This window comes from Leucoraja erinacea, chromosome 25 (genome assembly GCF_028641065.1).
Source record: "Leucoraja erinacea ecotype New England chromosome 25, Leri_hhj_1, whole genome shotgun sequence".
Taxonomy (NCBI): Eukaryota; Metazoa; Chordata; class Chondrichthyes; order Rajiformes; family Rajidae; genus Leucoraja; species Leucoraja erinaceus.
In genome coordinates, this window is record NC_073401.1 from 1,229,590 (window position 1) to 1,247,500 (window position 17,911).

The 17,911-nt window shown below is 45.8% G+C and overlaps 1 protein-coding gene across 2 annotated transcripts in view; it reads right to left on the reverse strand.

Moving 5' to 3' along the window:
- znrf3 (zinc and ring finger 3) overlaps window positions 1-15,457 on the reverse strand; it is a 309,817-nt gene extending 294,360 nt beyond the window's left edge. For both annotated transcript variants that reach the window (XM_055655568.1, XM_055655567.1), the window contains exon 1: window positions 14,598-15,457. In XM_055655568.1, coding sequence (XP_055511543.1) covers window positions 14,598-14,807 — 210 coding nt within the window. In that variant the 5' untranslated portion in view covers window positions 14,808-15,457. The remainder of the gene's footprint in view (window positions 1-14,597) is intronic.
- Window positions 15,458-17,911: the final 2,454 nt, after the last annotated feature.

Here is a 17,911-nt window from a genome sequence, read left to right on the forward strand (position 1 = left end):
TCAGGAGTTGCAACAGGTTTATGGACTTCGAGGGAATGATTATTTCAGATATCTTCAACTTAGAAATTATGTTAAATCAAATTCTAAAAACTTTCGAAATAGAAACCCAGAGATTCTTGACGAATGTTGGAATAAGCATCCTAATACAGAAAAATTAATATCTTTTATATATAATATCTTATTAGACAGTGACATCCCTATGACGGATTTACATAGACAAGCATGGGAAAAAGAATTAAATCAGGTAATAACGAAAGACACTTGGGAAGAAAGTTTACAACACATACATCAGTGTTCACTAAACGCCAGACACTCTCTAATACAATTTAAAGTAATACATAGGTTACATTACGCCAAAACAAAATTACATAAAATTTTTCAACATATCTCACCTATATGTGATAAATGTCAACATTCAGAAGCTACGTTATCGCACATGTTTACAAGCTGTACAAAAATTAAAAATTTTTGGGTAAATATTTTTAGTATAATATCCCAAAGTAACCAAAAAAACACAACTGGAACCAAAGAAAAATTAATAATACTCGGAATATTAGAATTAAATCAAACACTTAGAATAACACAAAGAAACTTTATCGATTACAGTTTAATAACAGGAAAAAAATTAATCCTAAAATTTTGGAAAGGCCCTACGGCCCCCACAATCAGAATGTGGATTATAGAAATGACGGAGACCTTAAACGTGGAAAGAATTAGACTTGCCCTGTTGGACAAACAGGAATTATTCGTTGGAACATGGTCTCCTTTTATTGAGTACTTAAAGGGTCAGAATAGTTCAGCACAGGAACCTGACTAGCACCCGGACTAAAGATTGGATGCAATACTACACTTTGAAATATACTAACATATCTCGAATGATGTCTTTAAACTTAAACAAACTTTTCCATTCTTCCTTAATTACCTTTTTTACTCCCTTTTTTTTTTTTTTTTTTTTTTTCCTTTTATTTCCCCCTCTTTTCCCCTCTTCTTTCCCTCTATTTCACCTATCCTTTTAGTTAAAAAAAATACAATATGATCATGGCTGATCATCCAACTCAGTATCCTGTACCTGCCTTCTCTCCATACCCCCTGATCCCTTTAGCCATAAGGGCCACATCTAACTCCCTCTTAAATATAGCCTTCTGTGGCAGAGAATTCCAGAGATTCACCACTCTCTGTGTGAAAAATGTTTTCCTCATCTCGGATTTCCCCCTTATCCTAAACTGTGACCCTTGTTCTGGACTTCCCCAGTTTCTATAAGATCCTCCCTCAATCTTCTAAATTCTAGCGAGTACAAACCGAGTCTATCCAGTCTTTCTTCATATAAAAGTCCTGACATCCCAGGAATCAGTCTGGTGAACCTTCTCTGTACTCCCTCTATGGCAAGAATGTCTTTCCTCAGATTAGGAGACCAAAACTGTACGCAATACTCCAGGTGTGGTCTCACCAAGACCATGTACAACTGCAGTAGAACCTCTCTGCTCTTATACTCAAATCCCTTTTGCTATGAAAAAACATTAATCTGGTCTGCAGTAAGAGTACAAACAAAAGCCCTACATGAGGTACAAACTTCCTTTCCATCCCCCTCTCCTCACACGAACAAAAACATTAATCTGGTCTGCAAGAGACAATGAATCCCTAATCTTTCCCTCTCACTGGAGACTTCCTCTCAAAAACACCGTTCACTTGGAGAAGTAGCTCCTGCCTGTAAGCCTTCCTCAGCAGAGGGACAACTGTGTTTTGCTTGCCTGAAACAGAAAAACAATTCAACTCGACCCCATTCCACAAAATGAAGCAGCCACTCGCTGCACAAGATCCACCTTCATTGAACGTTCCAAAGTGATCACCTTACAGTGCTGCGGATCACACAGCATTCTGAAACATACTTAAGACTTTGCACCAAGGAAAAATCTGGTATCATTTACTCCAGGTACCGCCAAGATAAGGATCAAAGCCGTTCCATTTACACTACAAACACAGTGGAGCAGCAGGAGATAAAGCAAACTGCTGAACAGGCTGCATGCATGTAAGCAAGCATGGTCCACCAGAGCAACAAGCTGACAACAAAGGCAGCTTTAATGTCATAAAACGGCCCCAGGCCCCTCACAGGAGCAACCATCAAACAAAATCCAAGAGACCAGTACAGGTGACAAGAAACATCCTCTTACAGCAAGATTTTAGAAGCACCTTCAAATGGTAAGGGAGTGAATTGCAGTAACTGCTACTGGGGGAGTTTCTGCACAGAGCACCTGATCTCAGCACAAACAGCACCATGAACCTTCCTCTGTTTGCACCCTCTGACAGCAGGCATTGTGCCGTGAAGGGGTCTGCTGGCCAGCTAACGTTTCTACAGCAAAGATAGACACAAAATACTGGAGTAACTCAGCGGGACAGGCAGCATCTCTGGAGAGAAAGAATGGAGGATGTCTTGAGTCGAGACCCTTCTTCCGCGTGGGTCCTTCTTCAACCATGAAGAACGGTCTCGACCCAAAATTTCTCCAGAGATGCTGCCTGTCCCGCTGAGTTACTCCAGCTTTTTGTGTCTGTCTTCGGTTTAAACCAGCATCTGCAGTTGCTTCCTACACATTTCTACTGCAAAGCTGGTAGTGGATGGGAAGGAAGTTCCTTGCCAGCACTGGGTTGGGAAAGATACCTGTGGGACCACTGGTTTACAACCATGGTTACTCTGGTTGGAGGATGACAACAAAATGATGTTCATCCTAGATATGTACTCCTAGAATTCCATAAGATCCGATTCAATGAACAAATAAATGTGAAATAAGTATTCCAAGCCAAGGGAAGTATTGCAACCTGTGGGCAGTGAGGTCAATGACTGGACAAGTTACAGCAAACACACGTAGCTTCTGTACACAAGTTTATTTGGGACCTGCCCAATTTCCTTAAGTGTTTCTCTTGACAGACACTTAAAAGTTCCTGATCGTGCCTCCAATTTTCCGTCTGTACCCGACCTTACTGCAGATTGGCAATGTATTCATTTGAGTGTCAGCCGTGGTCTCGCAGTCAAACAGTTGTTGATTCATGCACTGGAACTGAGCTGTTAATCCAAACCCACTACAGACTGCTGTGGTGAGAGTGCGGAGTGGCCGTCGACTTCCAGGCTCAGAGCAGGGAGTGGGAATAAATGATTCATTTCCAAGTTGGAAGGAAGGCTGTAACTGCTCTCCTTCTTCCCGTTAGATTGAGGATGACTCGATTCCACTTGGCTCCAAGTGGCTGATTCAAATGTGGGAACCGCCAGCTCTTCTGCGGTGGCGCAGCGGTATAGTTGCTGCCTCACAGCGCCTGAGATCCGGGTTCGATTCTGACTACGGGTGCTGTCCCTACGGAGTTTCAACATTCTCCCTTGGGCCCACACTTCAAAGATGTACAGGATTGTAGGTTAATTGTAAATTGTCATGTGTGGGGGTCGCTGGTTGACACGGACTTGGTGGGCCGAAGGGCCTGTTTCTGTGCTGTATCTCTAAACTAAACTAGGATGGGACAGGGTGATACGAGTGGTGTGGTGAGAAGTTTGTGAGGAGGTCCACTGTTGCAGGATCTGTGTGCTCCTGATTATGGATACAAAGTCCAATAACCCAAATGTTCCTTTTTTTCGCCCAGAGGACCAGAAGTTCCCAGTAGTCAGTGGGGTGTTTCTTAGAGAGCAATCCCTTGAATCACATTCATTTATTTTTTTATTTAACCGCTCATACTTACACCCATCCCAATCCTCCTACCACTACCCATCACTAGGGGCAATGTCCAATGGATAATTCATCTATTAATCTATATATCTTTGGGATGTAGGAGGAAACGAGAACACCCAAGGAAAACCAATGGATAACATGCAAACTCCAAGGATGAATCCAGGTCACTGAGTCTTGACATAGCTGCATTAATTGAAGCATCACCATGCAGTTGGACTGCCCTCTTGGGCAGTTACCTGTGTTTTACCTGGAACATAGTACAGTCCAGCACAGCAACAGGCCCTTCAGCCTGAAGATGAAAATGAGTTGACCCAATGAGACTCAACAAGACGACTTTGAAGCTTGTACAATTTTAAAATGCATTGCGCATCAAGTCACAACAGCTACGGTCTAAAGTCTTTTGTTGCTCACTGAAATGTTTCAATTGAAAGCATCAAAACAGAAATTCCCCCCATGACTGCATTAGGCAGCATCTGCTGTTACTTAATCAGATTAAAATGGGTAATAATGGTAAAGCTTCTATGATGTACTTCAGGAAGTTTCTCTAGTGATGGCGAGGAGTGAGGAAGGTGTCTAGGGGTTCATTCCATGGGCCTTCATCTCAGCTCTCTCCAAGGTCACACAGCTCCTTGCAGAGACAGCAGTACAGGATGATTTCCCCAAACTCTGATCTCACAGCCACATAATGAACCCTGTCTTCCTCATTAAATACCTGAAGAAAGCGGGGGATGTTAGCCCAAACTTAACATAAACTGTGTCTAGGCACTGCTGGTGATAAGAAGCTCCTCAGGTTGTAGATTAGATGAAACAGGAACAAGGAAAAGCATGTTGATAAACCCCCAGGACATGATGGGATTGATCCCAGGTTATAAGTACAGGGCCACCACGCACTCCACATTGGGCATACACCAACCCAGGGCTTTGCACACGGAAGTGAGTTTAGAAGGAAAGAAGGAGTTATCATAATAATCACAATTATAATATGTGAGGACCCCATGACTAGTGGATTGATAAAAAATATAATTTGTGCAATTAATAACAGTATTTACATATGTAAATACTTAAGCAATTGCATCATTTAATATGTGTAAATTGCAAAGTGTTTTATAAGGGCTAATTTCCTTTCTAAGGGAGGAGGCGGATAGGTGTGTATATAAATGTGAAGGTATTTTGCAGAACGAGTTTAGCATGTGGTGTGGCCTGATACATTGTTGTGCCAGACCCCGCCATTAGATGAGAGTTGTGTAGGGAACTCCAGGTGCTGCTTTAAACTGACGATAGACACAAAAAGCTGGAGTAACTTAGCTGGACATTTCTGGTGAGAAGGAACGGGTGGCGTTTTGGGTCGAGACCCTTCTTCAGACTAATCTTCAATAACGGATGTTCTGTTTATAGCTCAAACTCTGTCTCAAGGGCAATGTTTGCAGCAATAGAGAGAAACACAGAAACAGCCCATATACCATGAGCATCCCCAACCCAACAGACCAGCACATTGACAACTGGCTACTAAGAGAGGGAGAGGCAAATTGAAAAATAGACACGATCACATTAAACCCGCATATTATGTTGAAATCAAACGGATGCCACCAAAGAAGCAATGCAAACAATTTTTTTTTTTTTTTTTTTTTTATAAAGGAAAAGAATGGTTGAACCAAGAGGCGCACTGAACAGTGCAGTCAATCTTGCACCGTGACCAGAGATCTGAAGAACCCCATCTTACTTAAGACAACTTGCCGATTTTTTTGGCGACTGCCACCATCATTAACTGACGTATCAGGTCACCGAAACATTTGCGGCGGTGACAACGTATTGACATTTTTTCAAGTGTCGAAACATTTTTTTGTCCCCGCTGAATTTTGAAATGTTCAAAATCTTTCGGCGACACTGATACGATGCCGGCAGTCGCCGAAAAAAAAAAATCGCCAGGTGGGACAGGCCCTTTAGAGCTAATTTTTCTGTTTTCACCCCTCCACCTTCTGAAAGCATGGTCTCTTTGATGGTGCAATTGGGCCAACCAGCCTGCATTCTTCAGTCTGAAGAAGGGTCTTTACCCGAAATGTCACCCATTCCTTCTCTCCAGAGATGCTACCTGTCCCGCTGAGTTACTCCAGCATTTTGTGTCAGCCTGTATTATATTTTGGTAAGCATCAGTTGGATATTTAAGTGTGCATGCCCAGCCACTTCTTTCTCCCGTATGCATGCATGCACATGAACACACACACAAACCGGTATGGATCACACAACATCTAGAGTTGATTTCCCCTTTCTAGTTACTTAATTCAGAAACTCACACTTCCTACACTCTCCCTGTGATTGAGTGGGTCTTCTCCTGGTGTTCCGGTTTCCTCCTACAATCCAAAGACCTACAGTTTGTAGGTTAATTGGCTTTGGTAAAAATTGTATATAATCCCTAGTGTGTAGGATAGCACTGGTGAACGGGAATCGCTGGTTGGTGCAGGCTCGGTGTCGCTAGTGCGGGCCAAAGGTCCCGTTTCTGCACTTTATATCTAAACTATAGATATTATATTTTTAGTCATGGACAGGTGGAACTGAGATCTGTGAGAGATGATGATGCGGCTTTGGAGACATTGTCCTGCTGGGAGAGGGGAATGTTTATCTGTGGTTACACGTCCTACTGTGGCTGACTGGGACTATACTTGGCAGACAGACGTTCCCACATGTTATCTCTGGCCGCTGGATTGGAGAGTGTGTTCCCATTGCCGTTGATCATTTTGTCTTGTTGGTGCCTGGCCTCCAGGGTGTTGGGAACCACATGCCATCATTGTGCTTCATTCCCAACTGGAGGTCATTTCTCCATCTACCTTGGTCCTCATAGCCATCTGCCAGTTGTCAGTCAATGTTAGCATTTGCATTCATATCTGTTAATCGTATCCTGGCAGCAAACCATTGATCTTCCTCTTGGCCTCTGTGCATTGCTCACCACCCCGCAGAGCACATCTTTGGGGATGTGTCCATTTCCCACCCCGTGTACATGTCCAAGCCATCAGAGAGCCTTCCGCTTGAGGATCGCAGGGATGCTGGGCATGTTGGTCAGGGAGGGGACCGATTCATTGGTGATTTTGTCCTGGATGTGACGAAGATGACCACATGAAAATGATTCAGTTTCTGATGTAGATAAGTCGTCCAAGCTTCACCGCCATACAGTAACGTGCTCAAGATGCATGCTTTGTAGACCGTTATCCTGGTCTGGATTGTGAGTTTCCTGTTCTTCCATGCCCACTTGGTTTGCCTCCCAAAGGTGGTTGCTGACTTTCCTATCCATGAATTAATATCCTCAAGTAGAGGGAGCCTATCAAACCACTGTAGATCCTCGGTTGGTGAATTTCTTGACCGTGGTATCAGGGTGATTTCAGGGGGGAGTTGAGTGCTCTGACCCATCACAACAGTCTTCTTAACGTTGATTGTTAGTCAGTATTCATTGCAGGCCTGAGACGGTTTGTTCAGCCTCTGTAGTCCTTTTCCCGTTGGGGTGATAAGAGCAGCACCATCAGTGTACAGGAGCTCCCTTAGAAGCACATTTGTTACGTTTGTTTTGGCTTTCACCCATGTTGGATTGAAGAGCTTCCCTTCGCTTGGGTATGAAGATACACTCCTTTCGTGTCTGTTGGGTAGGCAAAGGACAGAAGGGCAGATGGGAATGTGATGAAGAGAGTGGAATCCTTGCTTCACTCGAGTCCCTTGCCATGAGGAAACTGCCCGATGTGCTGTACAGCCCATCAAGTTGTATTGGACCAAGCATATTCCCATTGATGAGAACGGAGAGAGTGTGCCAGAGATTCAAGGGGAGATGGCATTCCCTGAAACTTCAGGGGGGGCATGTCTCTAGAGCTGGCAGCACTGTGACCTCCAATCCATGGACTAAAAGGCAACTAACTCAACACAAATTTCCCTTGGGACCTCCTGTACATTCCTCCAATGTTTATTCCACCACACTCCTGCTATCAAAGAGCGAGTACAACCCTGCAAACAGTCTTCTTTGCAGGGATGAGAAGCCACAAGCATGTTAACAGAATGATTTCATAGGGACGACAGACACACAACTTTGGTTCAGAAGAGGCTTCTTTTCACTTCAGCACTTTTGCCGAAGGAACGTACACAAAAACGAGCGATATGGAGCTGCCTAGAAATGTTTAAAAAGTGCATCAAAGCAGGCTCTGTGAGTTCTCACACGCAAACCTGAGCAATATGAATGACAATCAGCGCTGCAGATGTCAAACTGTGCCCTGCTCATTGAAAGGGTTACTTAAAAGAAATACAGTAGGCTTTTCTCCCACAGAAGCAAAAGTTGAAGATTGGATGCTTCAATGTCTGATTTGTAATGGCAACAATTGTAATCACAAGCACATATTATTGGAACGAACCGGCACATGCATATAGTGTCACACGTGCCACATCGTGGCATAGTCGATATACGATCTAACCGCTAGCTAAAGACAACAAGTGAAGGCAGGACAGTGTAAAGCATAAACAGATAAAGAGAAAGCATTGAAGAGCTGCCAGTTCTTTCCCATTTCTCATGCCCAAACAATCTCCTTTGGAACCAACAAAATGACATCCAATGCTGATCACCAAAGCATCTTAGCATGCCCCTGCATGCTTCATATTTCCAATCTGTGGCATTAGTCCACTTAGAATGCAGTAGGTTTTGTACTGAAATGATAGCTTCATCTCTGAATAATTAATGCCGGAACAATTTCCCAGAGAATATTGTTGAGTGAAACTATGTTAACAAAACACTCCTGAAATGTGTGAGCACATAGTAACTGGACACTTCTCTTGGGGCAATCATGCAGGCAGTATCTGTGGAGCTGTGTGGACACTTCACTTGGGGCAATCGTGCAGGCAGTATCTGTGGAGCTGTGTCGACACTTCCACTCAAAGGATTACAACAGATAGAGAAAATGTAACTTTGAAAAGTGCGCAACAAAAAGTGAAAAGAGAACGGGCCCCAAAACACCAGGTTTCTCACTGTCCTCAAACCAACACACCTGCATGACCATCTTCTCAAGGAGATTTACGCCTCTATGCCTACAACTCAAAAAATCTTACACATGCGCGCACACACATATATATATACACACACACACACACACACATATATACGCAGACACGGCTATGCACACACACATATACGCACAGACACGTATATGCGCACACGCACACACATATATGCATATACACACACTTACATGCACACACGCTTGCATGCACATGCATGCACATGCACACACACTTGCATAGGCACACATAAATTCTCGATGCCTTCTGTAGTCCAAAGGAGCCAGATATTTTGAAGGGAGATGCAAATTAGCAACCAACAAAGGCAGTTGAAGGTAGAGATAGCCGAAGGCAGATAGTCATCTTAGGAGCTTCAAAGCAAAAGTAAAAGAGAAGTGGAAAGAGTTTGGTCTGTGCATAAATGCTGCCATTGTGAGAGGATAATCAGAGCTCAGTCAACCCTGCCGTTTACATGCTCACATTTCCTGCATGTCTCTGCACACCAGCTTGTGTCCGACCAACTGAATGTTCCCACAGCTAGAAGCCTGCTGTGCAGAGATGCAGAGTCCCCACCCCTCTCAGAAGCTTAATAAAAACAGTGGCTATTCTAATATATCGCATTCTATGAAACGCTAGGTACACAAAAATGCTGGAGAAACTCAGCGGGTGCAGCAGCATCTATGGAGCGAAGGAAATAGGCGACGTTTCGGGCCGAAACCCCCTCAGGAGAAAAGCTCAACTCACCACCAGGACTGTTAAAACTTGGCCTGAAGGAGCTTCCTCACAGCTACAGGACTGATTTGAAAGGACAAACTGGGACATTTTTGGAAATCAGGACTTGGAGGAGTACACATCCACGGTACTCTTTTACATCCAGAACTGTGTTGACAACGTCACCGTCGACAAACTCATCCGGGTGTACCCCAACCAAAAGCCGTGGATGACAAAAGAGGTCCAAACTCTCCTCAAGGACAGCAACACCGCCTTCAGGTCAGGCGACAGAGCCCTGTACAGCGCTGCTAGAGCCAACCTGAAGAAAGGCATCAGGGATGCCAAAGCGGCCCACAAGAGGAAGATAGAGGACCACTTTAACAACAACGATCCACGGCGGGTGTGGCAGGGCATCCAGCACATCACCAACTACAAGCCCAGCAACAGCACGACGGCCGATGGCGACGCCTCACTGGCAGAGGAGCTGAACTGCTTCTTTGCTCGCTTCGAGGCAGAACCAGAAGAGCTCGTCACCATTCTCCCACCAGCCCCTAACAACAACAACTACACCCTCACCGTGCAGGAGCATGAAGTGAGGCGGGTGCTCAGGGCGGTGAACCCGGGGAAGGCTGCCGGCCCGGATGGCGTGACAGGAAGGGTTCTGAAGGAATGTGCAGACCAGCTCTCCGAGGTCTTCACGAAAATCTTCAACCTGTCCCTGTCCAAATCCATCATCCCACCGTGCCTGAAGTCCGCCACAATCATCCCACTACCAAAAAAGCCTGTTATCAGCGGCCTTAACGACTACCGACCTGTCGCTCTCACACCAGTCATCATGAAGTGTTTCAAGAGGCTGGTCCAGCAGCACATCAAAGCCAGCCTCCCGCCCACCTTCGATCCACATCAGTTTGCCTACAGAGCAAATAGGTCCACTGACGATGCCATCGCCACTGCTCTTCACACTGCACTGACCCACCTCGAACCATGCCAGATACCAGGGGAGCTATGTGAGGATGCTTTTCATTGACTTTAGCTCCGCCTTCAATACCATCATCCCCAGCAGACTGGTCACCAAACTCATGGATTTAGGACTCTCCCAACCCATCTGCCTCTGGATCAAGGACTTTCTGTCTAACCGCCCCCAGACCATCAGACTGGGCCATCACCTCTCCACCCCCATCACACTCAGCACTGGCTCCCCACAGGGCTGTGTGTTGAGCCCCCTCCTCTACACCCACGATTGTGCCCCAGCCCACTCCACCAACACCATCGTCAAGTTTGCGGACGACAAGACTGTGGTTGGACGTATCTCAGGAGGAGATGAGACAGCCTACAGAGAGGAAGTCCAAAGACTGGCAGCGTGGTGTTCAGACAACAACCTCATCCTAAACACTACAAAAACAAAGGAAATTATCATAGAGTTCCGTAAGAACAGTGCAGCCCCCAAACCCCTATTCATCAATGGCGACTGTGTGGAAAGGGTCTCAGACTTCAGATTTCTGGGCATACAAATTACATCTCTCCTGGACTACAAACACCACCACAGCAGTCAAGAAGGCCCAGCAGTGACTCTACTTTCTGAGGATCCTCAGGAAAAACATCCTGGAGGAGAAGCTGCTGGTGTCCTTCTACCGCTGCTCCATCGAGAGTGTGCTGGCGTACTGTATAACCACATGGTATGCCAGCTGCTCTGCAGCGGACAGGAGAACCCTTCAAAGGGTCATCAACACCGCACAAAAAATCACTGGCTGCCCACTGCCCTCCCTGAAGGACATCTTCAGCTCTCGCTGCCTTGGCAGGACAGCCAACATCCTGAAGGACCCTTCCTACCCTGGACACAACCTGTTCCACCTGCTGCCCTCTGGCAGACGGTACAGGTCTTTCAAAACTCGCACAAACAGACTCAGAGACAGCTTCTACCCCATAGCCATACGTGAACTTAACAATGCAAAATAAGAAATAACACTCACATTCAACTGAATGGTTCTACCTCAGCTGCTATTGTTATTTATCTGTAATTTTTTTATATGTATATATTTTTACCTTTTCTTATATATTAAAAATTGCTCTTGTGAATCGCACCGTGGGATTGACTTTTACATTTCGTTGTACCATGTGCAATGACAATAAAGAGATTCATTCATTCATTCAGACTGTGCTGGTCTTGGGTGTAAATTGGAGAGCACCACGATGTCGATGGCCGGGAGCGCTGGGGAGAAAATTGCACCCGGGAACGGAGGCAGGTTCTCTGGATACTTTCAAGAGAGAGCTAGATAGGGCTCTTAAAAAATACAGTCGTCAGGGGATATGGGGAGAAGGCAGGAACGATTGGGGATGATTAGCCATGATCACATTGAATGGCGGTGCAGGCTCGAAGGGCCGAATGGCCTATTCCTGCACCTATTGTCCATTGAGAGGAAATTCTGGATCGCCAGATTCAAACGGTGCACCCTTTGATCAGAACGATTTTAGCCGCAGTAAACGAGCGGATTATTCACACAGATGATACAAACTAAGCTTCAGGCTTCAGGACACTCAGAAACCGGTCTGACCTTGAAAATATCCCAACTCGTAAACGCGAGCCCTTTATGCAGCGCACCATTAGCAGTTAACAATTAATTCAACGTCCATCTCGCAGTCAAACGCCTTTCAGATAGTTGGTCTCTCGCGGCGCTGCCATTCCGCCCAGCCCGACCTGTGTTTCATTCCCATACAAACCTCCGGGAAACCGAAGATCTTAAAGATAGTTTTATTTTTTTATTTTCTATTGCCACCCATAGCCGATTGCTGAAAAAACAGCGCTTATTGTTAGTTAATCTTCCTGCACAGTAACCAACTATGAAGCGGCTTCGCGCGGGTTTTGTATGTGTGTGTGTGGAAATCTTCCTTTGATGTTTGAATTAGGATTACTTTGATGTTCGTCTCGACAAACCGGATTTAACTGCTGCCTTTGAAGGCCAAGGCAGTTTCAACGTGGCTAAGCCAGTTATTAAATCGTCGCCAGAAGCTCATGTCACACTTTTCTAAAACAAAAATGTAACCCAAGTCTTCGAGTGAAAGGTGCTTGTCGATTTCAGGCCAGGATTACTGCCCACATCCCTCATCTCGTCCCCTGCCAGCCCACCAAGCTCTCCTCCGCTTCACACACGGTTACGGAGAGACCCAACCAACTTTAGAAGACGTGGCGTGTGTTGGAATGAACTGCAGGTGCTGATTTACACCGAAAATAAACAAAATGCTGGAGTAACTCAGCGAGACAGGCATTGAAACAGACATTAAAATAGGCGCTGGGATAGGCCATTCGGCCCTTCGAGCCAGCACCGCCATTCAATATGATCTTGGCTGATCATCCAAAATCAGTACCCCGTTCCGGCTTTTCCCCCCTATCCCTTGATTCCTTTAGGCCTAAGTCTCTAACTCTCTCTTGAAATCACCCAGTGAATAAGCCTCCACTGCCTACTGTAGCTGAGATAGATTCACAACTCTCTGGGTGAAAATGTTTTTCCTCATCTCATTCCTTATTCCTAAACTGTGACCCCTGATTATGGACTCCAACATCGGGAACATTATTCCTGCACCCGGCAGCATCTCTTGAGAGAAGGATCTAGTCGAGACCTTTCTCCAGTGTCTGAAACGTCACCCATTCCTTCTCTCCAGAGATGCTGCCTGGCCCGCTGAGTTACTCCAGCATTTTGTGTCTATCTTCAGAAGACATGATAATGGGAAGCGACATTACTAAAATTTTAAATGTTTTTTTAAATGTAAACGTGCTGTATTGACAATTGTTTAACCCCACAACATCAGATTAGTTTGAGGATGATTTACTTTTCAATCTGTTTGTTTCCACCAGTTCTGCTCCAAACTGCTCGACACTTCAAAGAAATCAAAGGCTTGAATATAAATGTTATAGATGAATTATGATGTTTGTGATGTAAACCAACATGAACACAGGGCAGGTTTCACCCCCATCAATTGGCGAGGATATCTCTCACACCCTGCAGCTGGAACAATACATAAGCAATAGGGTTTTTTTTAATCTTGGGGAGGATTGAGTTACAAAGCGACTAATAAGAGGTGCCTCCACTAGGGGAGTGCACTGTCACACACACATAGTGGATGGAACCAGCTACTTTGATCAGGCGAGGAGCCGCGCTGTATTGGAAGTAAGCGCGGAAGAGACATTAGACGCTTCAAACTCATTAGGTGAAAGGCAACGGATAACCAACCGCGCTCACATACCACGGGAGCTATTACCTCTCACTGAATTAAAACCAAACCTACACTCAGAATGGAGCGAAACTAAATACGACCAAAGACCCAACTAATAATGCTTTTTAAAATAGATAAAGCCAGTGTAATGGTTAAGTGCCTCTGTTGGTAGTTGTCATGGGAATCTGGTGCTGTGAATTAATAAAACATGCTCACATCCCCAATCAGTGCAACTCTCTAAGTGGGGGTTCTTTCGAAACCAGATGCATTGATACCCGCCAGGGTTGTGAGCGCTGGTGTGTGACCGACCACACGTTGTGTACTCAGGTTGGACGTGTATTTAAATACCGTAAAGTGGAAGATGGGAGTGGGATTATTCACCGGGCTCTCTGTACCTGCGTTGGAATCACCTCTCTCTCTCTCACACACACACACACACACGCTCGTTCCCCACGTGTGTTTGAAGGCAGGGAGCCGCTGAGTGAGTGAGTGACTGAGTGAAGGGCCCGGGGTTCATTACACTCCACATTCACTACAAAGACATGCAGTTAAGTTACAAATGTAAACCCGCTGCATCAACATCGACAAATTCAACATCAGCAAAGCACAACGCAAATGCCCTCAGAAAAACACCTCCCGGGAAAGAGCAACTCCAGTGCACATTTGTTTTTAGCGGGATGGTTAAAGAAAAACTTCCGAGCAAACTTGGTGGGTGGAACGGTTTGAAGTGTAGATGGCAGCGGGGTTAGACAAGGCACGGGCAGCGGCATCAAGCCCTGGCCCCTACACCAGCGATAAGCGATGTGTTATGTATTTGAACCCACGTTCACGCTGCTCCGCCAGCGGGCCAAGACCGGAGCCATCTTGTTGAGTGAATAACCACTCCGCTAAACTTTTTACAACAGTTTCCAGTTCGTGCCCAGAGCACGGGGGAATCGGTGTGACTTTTACCTGCACGATCTCGCCCTCCGCGCTGATGGTGGCTCCGGCCCGGGAGAATCGGCCCTGCAAGTCCGTTGTAAAAGTTGTATATTCACCATTGGAACTGGACTCGAAAAGCACGACTTCCACAAAGGCAGTCTCCTTGGCACGAACGGACCCCAATGCTGCTGCCGCCACTACCAAGAGCACAGGCATCAACTCGGATCCACTCCACATCATCTTGCCGGTTGTACATGCGCTGACCGGGACATAATTACCGATTAATCCTGGCTTGCGCGAGGTTCGATGTTTGTCCTTTGGCAAAAAAAACAGCTTTGATTTGTTTCCTTTTTTCCCCCTAAAGTGGAAGCAACCCTCAGAGTGAAGCGCCGGCGGGCGGCGGGGTCGATGCTTGGTGCGGGTAACGTGTAGATTTCTCCGGAGCAGCTTTGTCGATTACATGGCTCTGCGCTGCTTCGCTCCTCTCCTCTCCTCTCCTTGCACAAGCTCCACAAGGCGGCACCCCGCTTTGATCCAACACGTGATCCATGTAGGGGTTATCCCCACCCACCAATCTCTGACCTCTTTACTTTCACGGCGCAAAAAAACAACAACTTGGGCGTTTGTTTTTTTTTGTGTGTGGGGGGGTGGGGGGATGAATTGTAGAAAGTGAGGCTGCGTTTCCCAGAGCCCGGGCACTTACATCACTCCACACACACACACACACACACACACAGGATGGCGAGTCCTGTTCGCACCCACCCACCCGGCTCTCGCTTACAAACCCAGCGCTTACAAACGCAGATGGGGAGATTTTTAACATTCACGGGTAAAAACAAATCCGTTGCATTCCAAAGCGTTACGAATGTGTTAAAGAGTTTGGACACCTGTAGGACAGACCTTGCGCGCTCGTCCTGTGACTGTGATTATTGCATGGAACCTGTTGTAGAAGCTGTTTTAGAATCAAATTCCACAGTAACTCTCAAAAGAGAGTTGCCACAGCTGGGAAAGAACAGCCAGCCCCATGCCGCCGCCGAGTAGGATGAAGGGCAATCTTTCACAAAGTTGGCACTGACACAAGGGCGAAATTCCTCCTCTGATTTAATGCCAACGTGGTAGACACATGACAGATTTTAGGGTGAATTGGCGTTGTACGTGAGTGAATTTTTTTGTTTCTAATACTTAAATATATAGCACAGAAGCCGGCCCTTCGGCCCAGAATGTCAGACTGTCGCATTTACATGCTGTAGTTTCCGATGGCGCGGTGAATTAAAGTGCGGGTCCGGATACTTAGAAGCTGTGAGAGTTTCTCGCTCCACCACTTTCTCAAATTGAGTGTTCCACATTGCAATCACCCGCTCAGATCCCTCAAATTATCTTGCCCCCCCACCCCCACCCCCACCCCTTCACCCCTTCAACCCAATCCATTCATCCTCCACCTTAACCCTATGGTTTTAGACGTCTCCCTTGTGCAGAAACATTTCATATCAGCTATTTCATCCACGTCCCTCTTCATTTTGTATATCTAATACTTGGGCATACACAACACAATCCAAATCTGCAGACAAAGGGAAATGTAATTAAAATGTGCTCACATTTATGTTTTACAATAATATTGCTGCTAATACAAATGACATTTCATCAACTAAAATAAAAAATACGGCAACTTTGTCCATCTATACCATTTCCCTTCACTCGTTTTGTTAAATATATATGGATATAATTGGTATGGGAACAACTGGCTTGGAACTACTTACATCATCTTTGAACTTCTCTTAAACCACCTCCAGGGGGAAATTGCTGTCAAAACATGGGGGAGGAACACAATTTGGGGGCACAGTTTCTTAGTGGCCGCATTCGCACACGAAGCTTCGGCCGTGGGCCCTGTGGACGGTAACATCAGGAGCTGACCTGGTTGGTGATCAGCGACAGCAGCTTCGCCCGTCCCGAATCATGGGGCTTGAATCGGCCCGTTCACGGGGCCTTTCATCGCCCGACGCGGCTTTAAATCGGCCGACGGGGGCTTCAACATCGGGAGCCTCCATCGCCTCGATGCAGCAGTTTGATTTGAAGCCACGCCGGGCGATGAAAGGCCACGCGAACGGGCGATTCAGCCCTTAGAAAGCGTCTGATACCTGCTTGAATCTTTCAAAAGCTACAATGGATCACAATGTGATAAATAACACAAATAAAATTGAAGTAAATAAAGGCAAACAGAAGAACCAACCTTGGAGGAGGAGAGAGAGAGAGAGAGAGAGAGAGATGGAAAAACATACTAAATCACGTGAGTGACCATGAATCAGGGACTTACCTGCAAGCCAGCCAGGAAACCGTTCCACCCGAGCCCTTAATTACCTTACCCTTTTAAATCCGACACCCGTTTAAATCTTTCCCATCCACCAATACATCCAATTAGTTTAAATGGTAACTGTACCCGCATCAGACAGCTTTAAGAAATTCTCCACCGTGAAAACCTTCAGTAATACTTGAAGGTCAATACACAATTGGTGACACATTGTGTTAATACAATGTTAATAGAGACATTTAACTATTCGCCCCCCCCCCTCCACCCCAGGATTTCCACCCATGCCTCCTGCTAATTGCCTGTGGCTTTGATGCAGATCCATATTACATGGACGAGGAATCGTTACATTCTTCCCATCACCATGTTACATTTAGAGGTACTTCAGAAGCATTTTCCTACAGCTTCAATGTTTACTACAGCTAATAAACAGTAAAAAACACTGCTGGAGCAACTCAGCGGGCCAGGCAGTGTCTCTGGCATACATGGATAGGTAGCGTTTCGGGTAGGGACCCTTCTTCAGATCTGTACCTTCATTTGTTCTTTAAACAGTTGATTCCTTGAAAGTGGGATGTTCTTGAACGTATCTTGCAGAGAATTGTGGACGCAGCCCAGACCATCACACAAACCAACGTCCCTTCCATTGACAGACACAAGAAGCTGGAGTAACTCAGGACAGGAAGCATCTCTGGAGAGAAGGAATGGATGACGTTTCGGGTCGAGACCCTTCTTCCCTTCCATTGATTCAATTAATACCTCACACTACCTCGGCAAGGCCAACAGCATAATCAAGGACAAGTCTATTGACATGGGGAGAAAACAGGTACGGGGTACCGACTCTGGATGATCAGCCATGATCATATTGAATGATGGTGCTGGCTCGAAGGGCTGAATGGCCTACTCCTGCAACTATTTTCGATGTTTCAAAGTCACACACATGTAGTGTAAAATAAGAACATTACAAGCGATAGCAGAAGAGGACAGTCGCTCCAACAAGTCTGCTGTGCAATTCAATTAGATCATCGCTCATTCAGTATGTAGA